The sequence below is a fragment of the Mobula birostris genome, chromosome 28 (genome assembly GCF_030028105.1).
Source record: "Mobula birostris isolate sMobBir1 chromosome 28, sMobBir1.hap1, whole genome shotgun sequence".
In the NCBI taxonomy this organism is placed as follows: domain Eukaryota; kingdom Metazoa; phylum Chordata; class Chondrichthyes; order Myliobatiformes; family Myliobatidae; genus Mobula; species Mobula birostris.
Genome location: NC_092397.1, coordinates 16,123,369 through 16,141,684, shown reverse-complemented (window position 1 = coordinate 16,141,684; position 18,316 = coordinate 16,123,369). Strand labels below are relative to the sequence as shown.

Here is an 18,316-nt window from a genome sequence, read left to right as displayed (position 1 = left end):
CTGGTGAGTCTCCTCCGCACCCTCTCTAATCCAGGCAGCATCCTGGTGAGTTTCCTCCGCACCCTCTCTAATCCAGGCAGCATCCTGGTGAGTCTCCTCCGCACGCTCTCTAATCCAGGCAGCATCCTGGTGAGTCTCCTCCGCACCCTCTCTAATCCAGGCAGCATCCTGGTGAATCTCCTCCGCGCCCTCTCTAATCCGGGCAGCACCCTGGCAAATCTCCTCCACACCCTCTCTAATTCGGGCAGCACCGTGGCAAATCTCCTCTGCACCCTCTCTAATCCGGGCAGCATCCTGGTGAATCTCCTCTGCACCCTCTCTAAAGCTTCCACATCCTTCCTATAATGGGGCAAACAGAACTGAACGCAATACTAGTGAGGTCTAACCAGGGTTTTATAGAGCTGCCACGTTAACTCACAGGTCTTGAACTCAATCCCCTGACTCATAAAGACCAACACACCATACACCTTCTTAATGGCCCTACCAACTTAGAGGGATCTATGGACTCGGACCTCAAGATCCCTCTGTTTCTCCACACTGCGAAGGGTCCTGCCATGAACCTTGTATTCTACCTTCAAATTTAACCTTCCTCCTTCATCTCGACAACAGTAGGGTAACAAGTGTTGTCTAACCAGGATGGTCTCTCTCTCTCTCTCTGTGCCTCAGCCTACGGGAAGGTGTTCCTGGTGCGGAAGGTGAGCGGGCACGACGCGGGCAAGCTGTTCGCCATGAAGGTGCTGAAGAAGGCGTCCATCGTGCAGAAGGCCAAGACGATGGAGCACACCAAGACAGAGAGGCACGTTCTGGAGCAGATCCGCCAGTCGCCCTTCCTCGTCACCCTGCACTACGCCTTCCAGACGGATGCCAAACTCCACCTCATCCTCGGTGGGTGCTGGTCGACGTCCTGTCACGTCACACCACTCCCCCTAACCCCCACCACGGCACCAACCCCCAGACCAATAATCCAGGCCTCAGACCGGGCAGCTACTGACCCACGGGGTCTGTCACCCCTCAGCCTCTGGGTCTCCCAAAGGGGACAGGGTAAAGGGGGGTGGATAAAAAATACACAGACACACACAGATACACACACACACACACACACACACACACACACACACACAGCTTCACACAGCACATTGACACACACATTGAGAAATGTACACACAGTCACTGACTGAAACAGAAACACGTTCATACAAACATGCGTGTACATGAAAAAAGAGACTCTGTCTAACTCGAGTCCCAGGAGTGTGATCAGAGCTTCACTCTGTGTCTGACCCCAGGAGTGTGTGATGGGACGGTGTGGAGGGAGCTTCACTCTGTCTGACCCCAGGAGTGTGTGATGGGACGGTGTGGAGGGAGCTTCACTCTGTGTCTGACCCTGAGAGTGTGTGATGGGACGGTGTGGAGGGAGCTTCACTCTATGTCTGACCCCTGGAGTGTGTGATGGGATGATGTGGAGGGAGCTTCACTCTGTGTCTGACCCTGATAAAGTGTAAAACACATAAAAGTTGCTGGTGAACGCAGCAGGCCAGGCAGCATCTCTACAAAGGCCGAGACCCTTCATCAGGACTAACTGAAAGAAGAGCTAGTAAGAGATTTGGGAGGGGGAGGGGGAGGGGGAGGGATGGAGCCAAGAGCTGGACAGGTGATTGGCAAAAGGGATACGAGAGGATCATGGGACAGGAGGCCCAGGGAGAAAGAAAAGGGGGGGGGGGAACCCAGAGGATGGGGAACCCAGAGGATGGGCAAGGGGTATAGTGAGAGAGACAGAGGGAGAAAAAGGAGAGAGAGAGAAAAAGAATGTGTGTGTATAAATAAATAACGGATGGGGTATGAGGGGGAGGTGGGGCATTAGTGGAAGTTAGAGAAGTCGATGTTCATGCCATCAGGTTGGAGGCTACCCAGACGGAATATAAGGTGTTGTTCCTCCAACCTGAGTGTGGCTTCATCTTTACAGTAGAGGAGGCCGTGGATAGACATGTCAGAATGGGAATGGGATGTGGAATTAAAATGTGTGGCCACTGGGAGATCCTGCTTTCTCTGGCGGACAGAGCATAGGTGTTCAGCAAAGCGGTCTCCCAGTCTGCATTGGGTCTTGCCAATATATAGAAGGCCGCATCGGGAGCACCGGATGCAGTATATCACCCCAGTCGACTCACAGGTGAAGTGTTGCCTCACCTGGAAGGACTGTCTGGGGCCCTGAATGGTGGTAAGGGAGGAAGTGTAAGGGCATGTGTAGCACTTGTTCCGCTTACAAGGATAAGTGCCAGGAGGGAGATCGGTGGGGAGGGATGGGGGGGACGAATGGACAAGGGAGTCACGTAGGGAGCGATCCCTGCGGAAAGCGGGGGGGGGGGGGGTGGAGATGTGCTTAGTGGTGGGATCCTGTTGGAGGTGGTGGAAGTTACGGCGAATAATATGTTGGACCCGGAGGCTGGTGGGGTGGTAGGTGAGGACCAGGAGAACCTTATTCCTAGTGCGGTGGCAGGAGGATGGGGTGAGAGCAGATGTGCGTGAAATGGGGGAGATGCGTTTGAGAGCAGAGTTGATGGTGGAGGAAGGGAAGCCCCTTTCTTTAAAAAAGGAGGACATCTCCCTCGTCCTGGAATGAAAAGCCTCATCCTGAGAGCAGATGCGGTGGAGACGGAGGAATTGCGAGAAGGGGATGGCATTTTTGCAAGAGACAGGGTGAGAAGAGGAATAGTCCAGATAGCTGTGAGAGTCAGTAGGCTTATAGTAGACATCAGTAGATAAACTGTCTCCAGAGATAGAGACAGAAAGATCTAGAAAGAAGAGGGAGGTGTCAGAAATGGTCCAGGTAAACTTGAGAGCAGGGTGAAAGTTGGAGGCAAAGTTAATAAAGTCAACGAGTTCTGCATGCGTGCAGGAAGCAGCACCAATGCCGTCATTGATGTAGCGAAGGAAAAGTGGGGGACAGATACCAGAATAGGTTCGGAACATAGATTGTTCCACAAACCCAACAAAAAGGCAGGCATAGCTAGCACCCATACGGGTGCCCATAGCTACACCTTTAGTTTGGAGGAAGTGGGAGGAGCCAAAGGAGAAATTATTAAGAGTAAGGACTAATTCCACTAGATGGAGCAGAGTGGTGGTAGAGGGGAACTGATTAGGTCTGGAATCCAAAAAGAAGCGTAGAGCTTTGAGACCTTCCTGATGGGGGATGGATGTATATAGGGACTGGACATCCATGGTGAAAATAAGGCGGTGGGGGCCAGGGAACTTAAAATCATCGAAAAGTTTAAGAGCGTGGGAAGTGTCACAAACATAAGTGTCTGGAGAGAGTGTGACGGGATGGAATAATGGGAGCTTCACTCTGTGTCCCCAGAGTTCAATGCTGTCTCTTTCATTGACAGATTATGTGAGTGGGGGCGAGATGTTCACCCATCTGTACCAACGAGACCATTTCTCTGAAGCAGATGTTCGTATCTACATCGGAGAGATTGTCCTCGCATTGGAACACCTCCACAAGGTACGTGTTGATAGTGTAATACTGTGCCTGTGTACAGATTCCACCATCCTTTGAACCCCAATCACAGAGGTCTCCCCAAAACCTATCCCACCTTAGATGACCCATTTGATTTATTGCCACAAAAGGCTGCAATGGCTGCCAATATATCCCAGCATGCCAAGTGTGTGTGAAACCCCTCTATTGGAGCTGTGGGCTGAGCCAGGAATTGTGGGTACTTTAGGAGACATGGTGCCAGGGAGGAAACTTGTGGGAAGAGGGGGGTCTTATCAGGATTATCCAGTGGCGCCGGAGAAGGAGAGGGGAGGTGGCGCTTCTCCTCAGGGAATTATGAGAAGTTTTGGGCCCCATATCTGAGGAAAGATGCGATGGCCCCGGAGGTTCGCAAGAACGATTGAGGGAATGAAAGGGTTAACGTGCGGGGCCCACTTTGGGGCATGTACAAGATGGAGTTGGGGTTGGGGGGGTGGAGTCTCACTGAAAACTATTGAATATTGAAAGACCTGGATAGAATGGACGTGAAGAGGGTGTTTCCTACAGTGCCGGGGGGGGGGCGGGAGTCTGCGGACTTTTTCTCGCTACAGGCGGCTGTGGAGGCCAAGTCGTTGGGTATATCTGAGGGAGGGTTCGGTAAATTCTTGATTGGTCAGGGGGATCAAAGATAATGGGGAGACTGGGGTTGAAAATAAAATCAGTGAGGGTGCGATCCCACGATTGACGGGCCGAACGGCCTAGGTTTTCTCTCTCTGTTGGTGAAGGGTGTCCGCGATTTGAAAGGGTTTATTTTAAACTTGTCCTTGATCGACTGGTTGATCCTGGAACTCGCTGCCCCTGAGGGTGGGCCACGGGGGAGGGGTGGGGTGGAACGATGGAGGGGGATAAAGTTTTGAAAGATTTGGGGGGGGATGCGGAACGGACGGTGGGGGGGGTGGGATGAGGCGCAGGAAGATCAGTCGTGGGGTGGGCAGCGTAGCATTGAGAGGCCGGGTAGTCTATGACTTGGTGGGATAGTAGCAAGGGGCCGAGAGGCCTACACCTGCTCCTACTTAGAGTGAAATGAATGGACGAGAGAGAGAGAGACAGAGACAAAAAGAGAGGGAGAGACAGACAGACAGAGGGAAAAGAGAGAGACTGGGACAGAGAGAGAGAGACAGGGATAGAGAGAGAGGGGGACAGAGAAAGAGAGAGAGAGGGAAGGACAGAGAAAGAAAGAGAGACAGAGATAAAGAGGGAAAGAGAAAGAGAGAGATAGAGAGGAAGACAGAGAGGGACAGGAGAGAGAGAAGATGGAGAGACAGATAGAAACAGAGACAGAGAGAGAGAGTGGGAGGTTTAGAGAGAGATGGAGAGAGAGGGAGGGAGGAAAGAGAAAATAAACTATATGGGAGGAGGTCAGCGAGGACGGCTCGTCCCAGCAGGAAGGGCACGCTCTGGCGCCGCGTTTGTTCGACGTAATTTTGTACGAAGTCTCCTCCCACAGCTCGGAATTGTTTACAGGGACGTGAAGCTGGAGAACATCCTGCTGGACAGCGAGGGGCACGTGGTGCTGACCGACTTCGGCCTCAGCAAGGAGTTCGTCGGGAACGAGGTGGGTCCCCTAGGTAGGGGGAGGGTGGAGTCCCTCTCCCGGGCCGAGGAGGACAGGGGTAGGAGTGGACGGTTTGGGATTCCTCTGCTTGGCAGCGGCCGGGAAACGATTGCTAACGTTTCAAACGGTGCGCTGGGACGTCCCAGGACAGCGGGCAAAGCGTGTTGGACGGGTGGTGGGCCGTCTTGGGTCCGTCTGGGCACAGGGAGATCCCACAACGTTGTTAAGGGCAGGGTGGGAGGTAGGGGTCTCGTTTCAGTAGCACCTGTCGAGGGATTTTCCCCGGAACGTCGCGAAGAAATTCCTTTGGGGCCAGATTGGGGTTTGGGTGAAAGTCCTGTTGGAGATGCCATCTCCCCTGTATTGTGGAGCTCCCTCCCGCGTTGTGGAGCCTCCTCCTCGCCGCCCCTCCCACAGCCTGGAACAGGGAGGTAGGGCGAGGGAGCGGAATGACAGGATGGGTTGGGGGAGGTGATTTGGGCCGAGGTTTCGGAGGAGGAGGGGGACGGGGGGGGTGGGTGTATTTTCCCTCCCTGGAGGGGAGAGGTGACGGACTGCCTTCTCGCCCAGCAGGCGGAGCGAACCTTCTCGTTCTGCGGGACGATCGAGTACATGGCGCCGGAGATAATCAGGGGAAGCAGGTCAGGCCACGGGATGGTGAGTCAGTTCCCGGCCCCAGAACCCCGCCGTTCCCTCCCTCCGCGCACCTCCTGTCCCACCCTGCAGCTCCCTCCAGTTCCCTCTTCCCCCTCCTACCTCCAGCACTGCCGGCTCCTTCCTTCCCTCCCTCCCCTTACATCCGCTCTCCCCCAACACACCTTCCCTTCTCCCCTCCTCTCGTCCCTCCCCCTTACCCATCTCCTTCCTTCTCCCCTCTCCCTTCTCCCTTCCTTTCCTTCTCCTCTCTCCCTGCCCTCCCTCCTCTTCTCTCCCCTTCCCCTCCCCTTCCCTTCTACCCCCTCCCCTTCCTATCTTCCTCCCCTTCTCCCCTCCCTTTCTTCCCTCACTCTTTCCTTTTCCCTCTGTCTCTCACCCTTTCTCTCCCCCCTCTGTCTCCCTCTCCCCTCTCCTCCACCCTCTGTCTGCCCCCTCCCCTCCCTAGTCCCTCTCTTTGCCACTTTCCCTCTCCATTCCTCTCTTTACTCCCTCCATTCCTCCCTCTCTCTGTCCCCTTCCCCTCACGATTTCCTCTCTCTGCCACTTTTCCCCTCCAACCCTCACCCATCCCCTTCCCCTCTCCATTTCCATCTCTGCCCCGTTCCTCCCTCCTTCACCCCTTCCCTCTTTCCTCCCCTTCCCTTTATCTGCACCTACCCCTCTAAATCTCTCCCCAAACCTTCCTCAATCTCTCTCTCGCTCTCTCCTCTCTCTCTCTCACTGTCTGTCTCTCTTTTCCTCTCTCTCTCTCTCTGCCCCACCCCCCTCCACCCCTTCACCCACATTCACTCTCAGCCGGTGACCTCTCTGCCCCCTCGTCCTCTCTCGGCGCTGACCTCTCCCCCATTCGCTCTCAGCCGGTGACCCTCTCTGCTCCTTTGCCCTCTCTCAGTGGTGACCTCTCCCCGTTTGCTCTCAGCCGCTGACCTCTCTGCCCCCTCGCCCTCTCCGAGCGGCGACCTCTCCCCCATTCGTTCTCAGCCGCTGACCTCTCTGCCCCCTCGCCCTCTCTCAGCGCTGACCTCTCCCCCGTTTGCTCTCAGCCGGTGACCCTCTCTGCCCCCTCGCCCTCTCTCGGCGCTGACCTCTCTCCCCCTGTGCCCGCAGTCAGTCGATTGGTGGAGCCTGGGGATCCTGATGTTCGAGCTGCTGACGGGAGCGTCGCCGTTCACCCTGGAGGGGGAGAAGAACAGCCAGGGGGAGGTGTCCAGGTGGGTGCCTGATCACCGTCCGGCAGCCGGCGCCCGGTCCCGCGCGAAGATCGGTGACTGTCAGGGTCGCTGGTGAAGCCTGCGTGACCCTGACTGCCCCTTGAGCAGGTGGGGGTTCGGGAGGGGCGCACTCCTTTGGGGAAGGAGTTGTTGGGGTCTGGACGGACTGACGGAGGAGGACAGCGATACGAGTCAGAGTCGGGATGGCATGAGACCAGGAGGGGAATCCGCAGCGGCCAGCATTCCTCCTGAGCTGGGAGGGGGACCGGCAACCCGCGATTTCAGCAGGAACACCAGAAACTATGGTCGTTTATAGCAGTGTGGAGGGAGCTTCACTCTGTGTCTGACCCCGGGAGTGTGTGATGGGACGGTGTGGAGGGAGCTTCACTCTGTGTCTGACCCCGGGAGTGTGTGATGGGACGGTGTGGAGGGAGCTTCACTCTGTGTCTGACTCCGGGAGTGTGTGATGGGACGTTGTGGAGGGAGCTTCACTCTGTGTCTGACCCCGGGAGTGTGTGATGGGACGGTGTAGGGGGAGCTTCACTCTGTGTCTGACCCCGGGAATGTGTGATGGGACAGTGTGGAGGGAGCTTCACTCTGTGTCTGACCCCGGGAGTGTGTGATGGGACGGTGTGGGGGGAGTTTCTCTCTGTGTCTGACCCCGGGAATGTGTGATGGGACGGTGTGGAGGGATCTTCACTCTGTGCCTGACCCCGGTAGTGTATGATGGGACAGTATGGAGGGAGCTTCACTCTGTGTCTGACCCCGGGAGTGTGTGATGGGACGGTGTGGAGGGAGTTTCTCTCTGTGTCTGACCCCGGGAATGTGTGATGGGACGGTGTGGAGGGATCTTCACTCTGTGCCTGACCCCGGGAGTGTATGATGGGACAGTATGGAGGGAGCTTCACTCTGTGTCTGACCCCGGGACTGTGTGATGGGACAGTGTGGAGGGAGCTTCACTCTGTGTCTGACCCCGGGAGTGTGTGATGGGATGGTGTGGAAGGATCTTCACTCTGTGTCTGACCCCGGGAGTGTGTGATGGGACGGTGTGGAGGGAGATTCACTCTGTGTCTGTCCCCGGGAGTGTGTGACGGGACGGTGTAGAGAGCGCTTCTGTGTCTGACCCCGGGAGTGTGTGATGGGATGGTGTAGAGGGAGCTTCACTCTGTGTCTGACCCTGAGAGTGTGTGATGGGACGGTGTGGAGGGAGCTTCACTCTGTGTCTGACCCCGGGACTGTGTGATGGGACGGTGTGGAGGGAGCTTCACTCTGTGTCTGACCCCGGGAGTGTGTGATGGGATGGTGTGGAAGGATCTTCACTCTGTGTCTGACCCCGGGAGTGTGTGATGGGACGGTGTGGAGGGAGATTCACTCTGTGTCTGTCCCCGGGAGTGTGTGACGGGACGGTGTAGAGAGCGCTTCTGTGTCTGACCCCGGGAGTGTGTGATGGGACGGTGTGGAGGGAGCTTCACTCTGTGTCTGACCCCGGGAGTGTGTGATGGGACGGTGCAGAGGGAGTTTCACTCAGTGTTTGACCCCGGGAGTGTGTGATGGGACAGTGTGGAGGGAGCTTCACTCTGTGTCTGACTCCAGGAGTGTGTGATGGGACGGTGTGGAGGGAGATTCACTCTGTGTCTGACCCCGGGAGTGTGTGATGGGACGGTGTGGAGGGAGCTTCACTCTGTGTCTGACCCCGGGAGTGTGTGATGGGATGGTGTGGAGGGAGCTTCACTCTGTGTCTGACCCCGGGAGTGTGTGATGGGACGGTGCGGGGGGAGTTTCTCTCTGTGTCTGACCCCTGTTCTCTCTGCAGACGGATCCTGCAGGCTGAGCCGCCGCTGCCCGCGGGGGTGAGCTCGGTCTGCCGAGACCTGATGCAGAAACTGCTCGTCAAGGACCCAAAGAAGAGGCTGGGCTCGGGTCCCAAGGGCAGCCTGGAGATCAAACGGCATCCCTTCTTCAGGGTAGGACCCTCTCCCTCTGGGTGCTGGACGTAGGGGTTCGGGCTCTGAGTGGGCAGGGGTTGGGCGGAATCGGAGGCCTGGGTAGGTCACGCAGCTGCAGATTGGAAAGTGAAGGCTTCGTCTGGTACAGAAACCTCGGGAGGTCGTGGATGCAGATCCCGCCTCAGCTCATGTCGATTACAGTGAGATCGCGTAGAGACCTTGGAGCGAACCCTCGGGAAGTGAGATGTGCTGCTGGGGTGGGGGGCGAGGGGAGGGTGCCAAAGGATTGGCGTGGGTGCGGTGGTGCTGAGGGAGCACCCCGTCCTGGGAGAGCCGCTCTGTGCGAAGGATCGCTGAGGGAGGCCCGCTCCGTGTGTGGGACCCTTCTGGGAGAGCCGCTCCATGCAAAGGATCACTGAGGGAGGCCCGCTCCGTGTGAGGGGCGGTTGAGGGAGAGCAGCTCAGTGGGAGGGGGGCCATTGAGGGAAAGGTGCTCCGTGCGAGGGGTCGTTGAGGGACAGCAGCTCCACTTGAGTGGCCACTGGGGGAGGGCTGGTCGGCGGGAGGGGCCGCTGAGGGAGCACCATTCCGCGAGAGGCTCTATCAAGGAAGGGGAGGGGTGGGACCGCCTGTAATCAAGGCTTGGCTCTGAATTGACCTGATTTCGGTGCCGTTGATTGGTTGAGGTGCTGGTTGGTTGCTAGGTGGAGGCCGACGAGGTACCGGAAGGCGACAGCATGGAGCTGGGGGTCGGGGGGTTTCAGCTCCCTCCGAGTGCTGGTTGTCAAAGAAATTCAAATTCCGCTTCACTTATTTATCTCGTGAACATCGAAGCCTGTCACGATGTGGTGGGGGCAGCCAACGACTGACGCCACACGTTCCAGAACCACTGTGGCATACCCACAATGCTCAGCAGAACAACACAACGACAGCAAGTCCACGAGACCATGAGATGTAGGAGCAGAATTAGGCCATTCAGCCCATCGTTCCATCATGGCTGACTTGCTATCCCTCTCAACCCCCCTTCCCCCCGTAACCTTTGACACCCTTGCTAAACGGCGCTTTAAAGACACCCGATGACTTGGCCTCCACGTCCATCTGTGGCAGTGAATTCCACAGATTCACCACCCTCTGGCTAAAGAAATTCCTCGTCGTCTCTGTTTTTGTCTTCTGAGGCTGTGCCCTCTGGTCCTAGGCACCCCCACTGTAGGAAGCATCCTCTCCACGTTAACGCTCTCTGGGTCGCTCAGCATCCGGGTGGTTTCGATAAGATGCTCCCCTCAGCCTTCTGAATTCCACTGAGGACAGGGCGAGGGGCGTCAAATGCCCTGCCCCTCCCACCCACCTTTCCCCCTTACCTGGTCTCACCTGTCACCTTCTACTCCATCCCCCCTCCTCTCCAGTCCTGAGGAAAGATTTCAGCCTGAAACGTCGACTGTTTATTCCCCTCCGCAGATCAGGCATAGGTGCAGAATTAGGCCCATCGAGTCAGATCATGGCTGAGCCCGGACCCCACTCTACCCCATACACCTGAATTCTCCCATGTCCTTTGATGCCCTGACTGACCAGGAAAATATCAGCCCTCGCCTTAAATATACCCATGGACTTGGCTTCCACCGCACTCTGTGGTAGAGTATTCCACAGATTCACTACTCACCGGCTAAGGAAATTCCTCCCTACCTCTGTTCTAAAAGGTCACCCCCTCAGTTCTGAGGCCGTGCCCTCCAGTTCTGGATACCCCCACCACAGGAAAGATCCTCTCCACATCCACCCTATCTCATCCTTTCAACATTCGGTAGGTTTCAATGAGATCCTCCCCCTCATTCTTCTAAATTCCAGGGAGTACAGACCCAAAACTGCCAAACACTCCTCATATGTTAACCCCTTCATTTCCAGAATCATCCTCGTGAACCTCCTCTGGACTCTCTCCAATGACAACACATCCTTTCTGAGATATGGGGCCCAAAACTGTTGACAATACTCCAAGTGTGGCCTGACTAGTGTCTTATAAAGCCTCAGCATTATTTCCTTGTTTTTATATTCTACTCCCCTTGAAAAATATGTCAACATTGCATTTGCCTTCTTTACCACAGACTCAGCCTGTAAATTAACCTTCTGGGAGTCTTGCATGAGGACTCCTAAGTCCCTCTGCACCTCTGATGTTTGAACCTTCTCCCCATTTAGATAACAGTCCACACAATTGTTCCTTTTTTGCCTATTCTTCCTACTTGTCTAAGTCCTGCTGCGATTGTGTTTGACGGGGCTGAAGGCATCTGGGGGACAGCCGGTGGGAGATCAGACACACGCACGCACACATCGATCCCAGGTCTCTGGGGCCGCGAAGCCGCTCTACCCGCACTGCGCGTTCCTGTTGTCACCCCCCCCCCCCCCCAGTCGACGAGTAAGGCGGGCAGCTGAGTGGCCTCTCTCTTACAGGGCCTGAACTGGGATGACCTGCTGGCCAAGAAGATCCCGGCGCCCTTCAAACCCGTCATCCGCAGCGAGATGGACGTGGGCAACTTTGCCGAGGAGTTCACGGAGATGGACCCCACCTACTCGCCGGCCAGCGTGCCACACAGCGGCGACCGCATCTTCCAGGTCGGTCTGAACCGCCGGGGGGACGTGGGACTGCCCCCTCCCGGCGCCGGGGGTGGGGTGGGGCGGGCGGGGTGCGAACGGCTGCCGTTTTGGGGGAGATTCTCACTCTGCTCTCACCCCCTTCCCCACCCCCCCACACCAGGGTTATTCGTTTATCGCTCCCTCGGTCCTGTTCGACCGCAACGCCGTGATGTCCGAGCCCCTGGAGATGCAGCTGAGGGCCGAGGGTCCCGACCCCATGGCGGTTGCTCGGAGCGCCATGAGCAAGGTAATAAACCCCCCACAGCCCCCACTAACCACCCCCCTCCTGTCCCCACCCCCACTAACAAATCCCCTCTCCTTCCATCCCCACCCCCAATAACCACCCCCCCTCCTTCCGTCCCCACCCCACTAACCACCCACCTCCCCTTCTGTCCCCACCCCCCACTAATCACACCCCTCTCCTCCCGGCAGCTCCTCCCCATTCACCCAATCTCCCTTGCCGTGTTATTTTTATAGCATTTTGTCTGTTTTTCATTAGTCCGAGTCGTTAGCCCGACACTCAGCCCAGCACGGACGGGAAGCGCGCAAGGGGCGGCCGGATTCAAAATCACCCCCTCGCCCCGCTTCTCCCTCACCCTCCCCCCCCCGGGAGGGATATAACAGGAACCCAGGACGTTATAATTTCCTCCACAAGGGAGATGAATCTGTGGAAGTGTTTGAGGCCGTCACATTAATAATGTTACAAGACATTATGGCAGGTAGATGGTCTTGGCTGGCATTGGTTAGATGGGCTGAATGGCCTGTTTCCCTCGATAACACTGGACAACGAAGATTTTGCTTCCTGAATACTTCTGGGTGTTTTTTATGGATCTTGAAAATCACCATGAAATTTCCCGTCACGCACCATTTAAACAAAAAATCGGCTATATTTGCAATTCAATCAATAATTCGAGTCAATTAAAATGTTGCCCACAACGTGAACTGGAAAGTTTTCTATCTCGTCGAGGCATGCTTAGGCAGGGCGGGACAGGTTTTAGAACAGCTATAAATTTCCGTGAGGGAATTCGATATTTCAGACAGATGTTTCCCAGAATTACTGATGCAAAGACTTTAGGAAGGCAGTTTTGTTGATCCACAAATTAAACAGGTCATTGATGACAGGCAATTCGAAGAACTTCTGGTGGGACCGGAGAAAATCACATGGAAGGCATTCAAGGATGTTGTTGAAACTTTTCTTGGCAACTGCAGAGCACCAAACTACGTGTAGCTGATTGAGAACTCGTTTTAAGCACACAAAACCATGAAGAGCAACATGTCACTAAAGATTCATTTTCTGCCTTCCCATTTTGACTTCTTCCCCGCAAATCTTGACGCTGTCAGTGACGAGCACGGTGAAAGAATTCACCGGGACATCGCGGTCACGGAGAAACGGTATCAGGGCAACTGGAATCCATCGATGATGGCTGATTATTGTTGGACACTTGAGCAAGAAGCCTCAGACACTGAAAATCATCAAGAAACCATTTTTAGCAAAAGTTGAATTATTGCAAAACGTCAGCACATTATAGTCAATAAAAGTAAATTTCTTGTTTCTCTAAATTCCTACGTGATACAAGTAGTCTGAAATTAGATTCGCGTTCAGCTTCAAGTGGTCTATCATACACAAAGATAATTTCCGAGGAAGCAGCACTTTCGAAGAATTTTTTGTCCAGTGTCGTCACCATGGCCGCTATTTCAATCTCTTCGTTATAGTTCCCTCTCCCCGGTGGTGACGCGGGGCGTTTGGGGAGTGGGACTGGTGGGTCGGGGGGAGAGGATGCCGTTGCCCCCAGGCCGGTGACTGTGTCTCCAATTCTCTGGCAGGACTCTCCCTTCTTCCAGCACTATGAGCTGGACATGAGGACGGAGCCACTGGGAACGGGCAGCTTCTCCATCTGCCGCAAGTGTCGCAGCAAGCTGAGTGGCCAGGAGTTCGCCGTCAAGATCGTCAGCAGGAGGTGAGGTGCCGGCCGGGAGGGAGGGCTGGGGCCCTCTGTTCCGCAGCGTCCATCCGGGCTCTGATCCCAGAGCTTCGGGGTCGCCACACTCAGCAATTCCCCTTCCCTCCGGCCCATCGGGATCTTCACAACCTCCACCCATTCTGGAGGGTTTTTCTGACTGATCCCCGTCTCTGGCTCTTTGCTGTAACCCCGGCTCGTCGCCCTCTGCCCTGACCCCAGCCTGTCACCCTCCGATGTTTGACGTAACCCCCAGCTCTTTGCCCTCCGACCTTGCCGCTCTCCGGCCTGCTGACCTCCGCCCTAACTCCGCTGCTTCCGGTCTGTGTGGCAGGATGGAGGGACACATTCAGCAGGAGATCGGCGCCCTGAAGCTGTGCGAGGGTCACCCCAACATCGTCAAACTCGCCGAGGTCTTCCAGGACCAGGTTAGTGCCCGCTGGGCCTACTGGAGAAGAGAACGAGAGAGACAGAGTGACCTTTGACCCTGAGGATCAGGAATGTGTTGGTGGGTCCCAATGACCTCTGACCCTAAGGGGTGAAAACGTGATTGCCTTTAGGTGACCCTTGACCCCGGAGTTGGGGAGCATGTGATTGGCTCTCAGTCACCAAGTATTTGGGGTGGCAAACATGCATTTGGCAGCCAGTGACCCCTGACCTTGAGGGCGGAGGGCACTGTGGGGTGTTTGAGCCCCGGCCCAAGCACTGCGCTACTGTCCATGGTGTGAAACCTTCCCTTGTGCGCGGGGAGGAGGCCAGGCCGGCCGCGAGCCGGCTGACACAGGGTTGGGTGGCGGGTCAGCCATGGGTGGGCAAGGGCACCGTCGCTGACCCCTGACCCGGTGCCCTCTGCCCTCAGTTCCACGCGTTCCTGGTGATGGAGTTGCTGCGGGGAGGCGAGCTGCTCGAACGCATCCGCCGCCGGAAGCACTTCAGCGAGCTGGAGGCCAGTCAGACCATGAGGAGCCTGGTGTCGGCTGTCAGCCACATGCACGATGCTGGAGTGGTGCACCGCGACCTGAAGCCTGAGGTAGGCCTCTCACCAGCGACCTTGTCCTCTGACCTCCAACCCCTGCCCTCTGCCTCTAACCTCTGACCTGACGCACCCCCACTAGAGCCAACGATCTCAGACTCCACCAGTGGTGACTTCTGACCTTCACTCCCAACCTCAGACGCCAGCTTCGCGATCTCTAACCTGTACTCCCAATCCTATTTCCCCAGCCTGCTCCTGACTTCGGTTCCCTGACCTCAGTCTTCTGCTCCTGACCTCTGACCCTAACTCCCAACCCTAGCTCTTTTGACCTGTGCCAACTCTTTGACCTTTGACAACCTTCCCCTGCTCTCCCACAGCTTTTAACCTCCAACCTTTACTTCAAACAGCTCGTCGACCTCTCACCTCTGCTCCCGACCCTAAATGTTCGAACCCTGACCCTTGCCAAGCCGGGTACCGAGATTCTGAGGCGGGATTATAGGTGTTGGGGGGAGGGCAGACATTTTCATAAGAGAGGAAGGGTGGGGGAAGGGCCCCCACGCTGACCTCTGCATCCCCCACCGCAGAACCTGCTGTTTGCCGATGAGACAGACAACGCCCCGATCAAAATCATCGACTTCGGTTTCGCTCGTGTCCGACAGCCCGACAGTCAGCCCCTGCAGACGCCCTGCTTCACCCTGGAGTACGCAGCACCCGAGCTTCTCAAACAGGACGGCTATGACGAGTCCTGTGACCTCTGGAGCTTGGGGGTCATCCTGGTGAGTGTGCAGAGACCATTTGCATTTGACCCTGGGAACAGTGTAGAGGGAGCTTCACTCTGTGTCTGACCCCGGGAGTGTGTGATGGGACGGTGTGGAGGGAGCTTCACTCTGTGCCTGACCCCGGGAGTGTGTGATGGGACGGTGTGGAGGAGGGAGCTTCACTCTGTGTCTGACCCCGGGAGCGTGTGATGGGACGGTGTGGAGGGAGCTTCACTCTGTCTGACCCCGGGAGTGTGTGATGGGATGGGGTGGAGGGAGCTTCACTCTGTGTCTGACCCCGGGAGTGTGTGATGGGACGGTGTGGAGGGAGCTTCACTCTGTGTCTGACCCCGGGAGTGTGTGATGGGACGGTGTAGAGGGGGCTTCACTCTGTGTCTGACCCCGGGAGTGTGTGATGGGACGGTGTGGAGGGAGCTTCACTCTGTGTCTGACCCCGGGAGTGTGTGATGGGGCGGTGTGGAGGGAGCTTCACTCTGTGTCTGACCCCGGGAGTGTGTGATGGGACGGTGCGGAGGGAGCTTCACTCTGTGTCTGACCCCGGGAGTGTGTGATGGGACGGTGCGGAGGGAGATTCACTCTGTGTCTGACCCCGGGAGTGTGTGATGGGACGGTGTGGAGGGAGATTCACTCTGTGTCTGACCCCAGGAGTGTGTGATGGGACGGTGTGGAGGGAGATTCACTCTGTGTCTGACCCCGGGAGTGTGTGATGGGACGGTGCGGAGGGAGCTTCACTCTGTGTCTGACCCCGGGAGTGTGTGATGGGACGGGGTGGAGGGGGCTTCACTCTGTGTCTGACCCCGGGAGTGTGTGATGGGACGGTGTAGAGGGGGCTTCACTCTGTGTCTGACCCCGGGAGTGTGTGATGGGACGGTGTGGAGGGAGCTTCACTCTGTGTCTGACCCCGGAAGTGTGTGATGGGACGGTGCAGAGGGAGCTTCACTCTGTGTCTGACCCCGGGAGTGTGTGATGGGACGGTGCGGTGGGAGCTTCACTCTGTGTCTGACCCCAGGAGTGTGTGATGGGACGATATGGAGGGAGCTTCACTCTGTCTGAACCCGGGAGTGTGTGATGGGATGGTGTGGAGGGAGCTTCACTCTGTGTCTGACCCCGGGAGTGTGTGATGGGACGGTGCGGTGGGAGCTTCACTCCGTGTCTGACCCCGGGAGTGTGTGATGGGATGGTGTAGAGGGAGCTTCACTCTGTGTCTGACCCCGGGAGTGTGTGATGGGACGGTGCGGTGGGAGCTTCACTCTGTGTCTGACCCCAGGAGTGTGTGATGGGACGATATGGAGGGAGCTTCACTCTGTCTGAACCCGGGAGTGTGTGATGGGATGGTGTGGAGGGAGCTTCACTCTGTGTCTGACCCCGGGAGTGTGTGATGGGACGGTGCGGTGGGAGCTTCACTCCGTGTCTGACCCCGGGAGTGTGTGATGGGATGGTGTAGAGGGAGCTTCACTCTGTGTCTGACCCCGGGAGAGTGCGATGTCGTTGGAGACCAGTGTTACCCTAAGACATAAGAGCAGAATCAGGCCATTCAACCCATCGAGTCTGCTCTGCCATTCCATCATGGCTGATCCCGGATCCCACTCAACCTCATACACCTGCCTTCTCGCCGTATCCTTTGATATCCTGACCGATCAGGGAACTATCAACTTCTGCCTTAAATACACCCACGGGCTTGGCCTCCACTGCAGTCTGTGGCAGAGTGTTCTACTGATTCACTGCTCTCTGGCTAAAACAAAATTCCTCCTCACCTCTGCTCTAAAGGGTCGCCCCAAAGTTTTGGGGCCGTGCCCTCTAGTTCTGGACACCCCCACCATAGGAAACATCCTCTCCGCACTCACCCAATCTCGTCCTTTCAACATTCGGTAGGTTTCAATGAGATCCCCACCGCATTCCTCTAAATTCCAGTGAGTACAGGCCCAAAGCTGCCAAACGGTCCTCACATGTTAACCCCTTCATTCCCAGAACCATCCTCGTGAACCTCCTCTGGACTCTCTCCAATGACAACACATCCTTTCTGACATATGGGGCCTAAAACTGTAGACAATACTCCAATGCGGCCTGTCTTGTGTCTTATAAAGCCTCAGCATTATCTCCCTGTTTTTATATTCTATTCCCCTTGAAATAAATGCCAACATTGCATTTGCCGCCTTTACCACAGACTCAACCTGTAAATTAATCTACTGGGAGTCTTGCATGAGGGTTCCTAAATCCCTCTGCACCTCTAATGTTTAAACCTTCTCCCCATTTAGATAATAGTCCGCACTTTTGTTCCTTTTACTAAAATGCGTTATCGTACATTTCCCAACACTGTATTCCATCTGCCACTTTTTTTGCCCATTCTTCCTATTTGTCTAAGTCCTGCTGCAACTGCATTGCGTCCTCAGCACTACCTACCCCTCCACCTATCTCCATATCATCTGCAAACTTTGCCACAGAGCCAACAATTCCACTATCCAAATCACTGACAAACAATGTGAAAAGCAGTGGTCCCAATACTGACCCCTGAGGAACATCACTAGTCACTGGCAGCCAACCAGAAAAGGCCCCTTTTATTCCCACTCACTGCCTCCTGCCTGTCAGCCATTTCTCTATCCATGCCAGTGTCTTCCTGTAATTCCATGGGATTTTATCTTGTTAAGAGCCTCATGTGTGGCACCTTATCAAATGCCTTCTGAAAATCCAAGTAAATGACATCCACTGCCTCTCCTTTGTCCACCCTGCTTGTTACTTCCTCGAAGAGCTCTAACAGATTTGTCAGGCAAGGTTTTCCTTTACAGAAACCATGCTGACTTTGACTTATTTTATCATTAGTCTCCAAGTACCCCAAAACCTCATCCTTAACAATAGACTCCAACACCTTCCCAACCACTGAGGTTATGCTAACTGGACTATAATTTCCTTTTTTTTTTTGCTTTCCTCCCTTCTTAAAGTGTGGAGTGACATTTGCAGTCTTCCATTCCTCTGGGATCATGCCAGAATCAAGTGATTCTTGAAAGGTCATAACCAATACATCTGTTATCTCTTCAGCAACCTCTCTCAGGACTCTGGGATGTAGTCCATCTGGTCCAGGTGACTTATCCACCTTAAGA

General features: G+C 55.6%; 1 protein-coding gene across 4 annotated transcripts in view; it reads left to right on the top strand.

Moving 5' to 3' along the window:
- The window catches only part of LOC140189321 (ribosomal protein S6 kinase alpha-5-like), a 58,738-nt gene that overhangs the window by 28,301 nt on the left and 12,121 nt on the right, over positions 1-18,316 (top strand). For 3 of the 4 annotated variants that reach the window (XM_072246034.1, XM_072246031.1, XM_072246035.1), the window contains exons 3-14: positions 667-885; positions 3,378-3,493; positions 4,971-5,078; positions 5,649-5,735; positions 6,843-6,946; positions 8,760-8,910; positions 11,329-11,490; positions 11,633-11,758; positions 13,336-13,469; positions 13,804-13,897; positions 14,329-14,499; positions 15,027-15,218. In XM_072246034.1, the coding sequence (XP_072102135.1) occupies positions 667-885; positions 3,378-3,493; positions 4,971-5,078; positions 5,649-5,735; positions 6,843-6,946; positions 8,760-8,910; positions 11,329-11,490; positions 11,633-11,758; positions 13,336-13,469; positions 13,804-13,897; positions 14,329-14,499; positions 15,027-15,218 (1,664 nt within the window). The remainder of the gene's footprint in view (positions 1-666; positions 886-3,377; positions 3,494-4,970; positions 5,079-5,648; positions 5,736-6,842; positions 6,947-8,759; positions 8,911-11,328; positions 11,491-11,632; positions 11,759-13,335; positions 13,470-13,803; positions 13,898-14,328; positions 14,500-15,026; positions 15,219-18,316) is intronic. The other variant, XM_072246033.1, reaches the window with a different exon arrangement.